Below are 3,336 nucleotides of genomic sequence, written 5' to 3' on the forward strand. Positions count from 1 at the left end.
TGACACAGGCCAAATACCCTTAGTCATTCTTTAAGATGGGAAAGACAAAAGAACACAGTGTTGAAGTGCGACAAAAAGTTGTTGAGCTGCAGAAATCCGGAAAAGGATATAAGAAAATATCTTAACAGTTGAAAATACCCATTTCCACAATCAGGGCAATAGTTAAGAAGTTCAAAGCGACAGGAGATGTAAGGAATCAGCCTGGAAGAGGACCTATCTGTAAATTGACCCCACGCACCGTGAGGAGGATGGTTCGACTGGCAAAAGAATCTCCAAGGATCACAGCTGGAGAATTGCAGAGGTAAATTGAGTCTTGGGTTCAGAAAGTCTCCAGAACTACCATCAGACGCCACCTCCATCACCACAAATTGTTTTGGAGGGTTGCCAGAAAAAAGCCTCTGCTGTCAATCAACAACAAACTAAAGCGCCTACAGTTTGCCAAATGTAAGTCAGACTTTCAATGGGACCGAGTTATATGGTCAGATGAGACCAAAATAAAGCTTTTTGGCAACAAACATCAAAGGTGGGTTTGGCGTAGACAGAAAGATAGCCATAGAGAAGAGACCCCCATACCCAATGTGAAGTATGGTGGCGGATCTTTGATGTTGTGGGGCTGTTTTTCTTCCAAAGGCCCTCGACATCTTGTTAGGATACATGGTATCATGGACTCCATCAAATACCAGCAGATATTAAATGAAAACCTAACAGCCCCCTCTAGGAAGCTTAAAATGGGCTGTGGTTGGACCTTCCAGCAGGACAATGATCCGAAGCACACCTCAAAATCAACACAAAAATTGTTCACCGACCACGGAATAAAGGTTTTGCCATGGCCATCACAGTCCCCCGACCTAAACCCCATAGAAAATCTGTGGGATGAGCTGAAGCCGAGTCTACAAACGTTGACCTCAGAATCTGAAGGATCTGGAGAGATACTGCATGTAGGAATGGTTTCAGATCCCGTGCCATGTGTTCACCAACCTCATCACGCATTATAGGAGAAGACTCAGAGCTGTTATCTTGGCAAAGGGAGGCTGCTCAAAACATTAAATTAAGGGGTGCCAATAATTGTGGCACACCTGTTTTGGAGAATAATATTTATTTAATGTCAAAAAAAAAAATTTCTTTCAATAATTTTACTTCAATGAAAAGGTAAGATTTTTGTGAATATTTTGAGTGAAAGACCAAGAGGATAAACAGCAAAGACATATTTTTTCATAGCCTGTTTTGGTCACATTCACTAAGGGTGCCAATAATTGTGGAGGGCACTGTAGTCATTTTCTGCATACACAGTAAAACGTTCAGCAAATATATTATAGAGTATAAGTATTGCCATCGTCACCATCAGTTTTTTATTTGAATCGAAAATATAACACCTTATAACGGAAACTGCCAATGTGACACAAATACTAACATCCCCACACAGTGAATTGACAGAGACACAGAGACACAGTGTTTCACATTCATCCCCTAAAGAGCAAGCAATGAAGTTACCAGCAGGTAGTGAGCTCGTCACTAAATTTGCTCTTTGAGCATAAGTGAAAGTATTGGTATTTTTGTCTCAGGATGAAATACAAATTGTACATGTGTTGGTAAAGTTAAATTAAATTAATTAAAATAAATGACAAATGTCAAAGATGACCTTTTACACGCACAATAACATAAATGTAGTCATCCTCTACATCCTGTAATACCCTGTTTTGATCTTATCTGAATTCATCCTTTTTCTGTGTCGCATCCAAGATCAGAAAACGTAAAATTACTACTTATAGTTATATTTATCAGCTGTTAGTTGTTATGATTTGAATAACAAAGTATCGTAGCTACAAGTTTGACCAAATCTGATTTTCTCTCTTGATCAGCCCTCTGGCACGATAGGTGGAGTAGAGTGACGGGGGTTTAGAGTACAAGGTACAGTACTTAGAACAGTAGAACTCCGGAGCTCAGCTGCGGACCAATCAGACGCCGGTTGCTGGATTACTGACTGAAGGTAACTTTACCAACGCAAACATGAACCAGCACATCTCAGCTGTCTCTGACTGTGACTGCTCACCGCAACATCAGGCTTCCAGGAACTGTCATGAATAGTGAATGAAAAGTTTATAAACGAGAGAGTGACTGATGAGATTTTACGGCCGTTAACCTCACGTCTTTTTCAGATTGGCTAAATTACATTTTGCACTATGGCTGGAGATGGAACTACAATAAAAAATCGGATAACAAATTTCCTACGTTCTCCTTCTATCAAACTGAAAAGGAGTCGTACAAAGGAAAACCTTACAACGAAGGTGAGCTTTTCACCCCTGAAATACATTCGTTGTAATAATCAAAGTCGTTGTGGATGGAGATACCTAGAGCAGTACAATCCACGGTCATTTTTGCCTTTTTAATGTATGTGACAGCAGCTTGGATAGAGCTGCGCTTGATAGTTTGCGAAAGACGGTCTACAAAGATTTCTTTGAAGCCATTTTTACTATTTTGATTATTTGTGCAGTGACAAATCACTCAACTGTTCCCCTGATTACTTCTGGTGTTGCTGGTGCCAAATCATTGTCAATATGTTAGTGAAGAGAGAAGCCACTATTCACCTCACGAAGCCAAGGAAAGGGGAATTGGAAAGGGGATATTTCTGTGTAATCTCGAATGATCTTAAAAGAAGGTTGTCGACCTCTTTCTGTGAATGAAACGTTTGTTTTGGTTTAACCACAGGCTGTTTGTAGACTAATCTCGTTGTGGCTATATCACTAGATAGGGGACCTGTGTGTAGTTATGTCTTTCTATCATATACCATTGCCATTCTACTTGACAATTTGCATGTGGTTTTATCTAAAGGATGACATAGAGTTGTCTTTTTAATAATATATTCACCAATTTGTTGTTCAATTACATGATATTGCGTTATCTGAAAAAGTTCTTGTGTCAAGCTCACAGATCCTTTGAGACAAACACACATGTCTGTTATAGACTGCGACAATGCGAAAATAATGGTTGAATGAATAACTCATAATAATGGTTATGTGAATAACCCAGAATAATGGTTGCTTGAATAACTCAGAATAGCGGTTGCGTGAATAACTCAGAATAATGGTTGCTTGTTGGTGTTTGTGGAATATTTGTCACCTCTCGTCTGTGACCCACAGGTGACCCTTGAGAGGGTGCTGGGGCTCACCACCTCTGGGAACAGTGGCCTGACCTGTGACCCCAACACTGGCCTGGTGGCGTACCCAGCAGGGTGAGAGAACGTGTGTGTGTTAAATATGTGTGAGCTGAATATATGTGCACTGGGTGTGTCTCTCTTTATGTTTACTTTATGAATGAGTCTATCTTTTTCATCGTGTG

The 3,336-nt window shown here is 40.2% G+C and overlaps 1 protein-coding gene across 1 annotated transcript in view; it reads left to right on the forward strand.

Annotated features, from left to right (window-relative positions):
- The first annotated feature begins 1,235 nt into the window (after positions 1-1,235).
- LOC105910656 (mitogen-activated protein kinase-binding protein 1-like) overlaps positions 1,236-3,336 on the forward strand; it is a 21,416-nt gene continuing 19,315 nt past the window's right edge. The window contains exons 1-2 of the mRNA XM_031581848.2: positions 1,236-2,285; positions 3,138-3,229. Coding sequence (XP_031437708.1) covers positions 2,181-2,285; positions 3,138-3,229 — 197 coding nt within the window. The 5' untranslated portion in view covers positions 1,236-2,180. The remainder of the gene's footprint in view (positions 2,286-3,137; positions 3,230-3,336) is intronic.

The sequence above is a fragment of the Clupea harengus genome, chromosome 15 (genome assembly GCF_900700415.2).
Source record: "Clupea harengus chromosome 15, Ch_v2.0.2, whole genome shotgun sequence".
Classification (NCBI taxonomy): Eukaryota; Metazoa; Chordata; class Actinopteri; order Clupeiformes; family Clupeidae; genus Clupea; species Clupea harengus.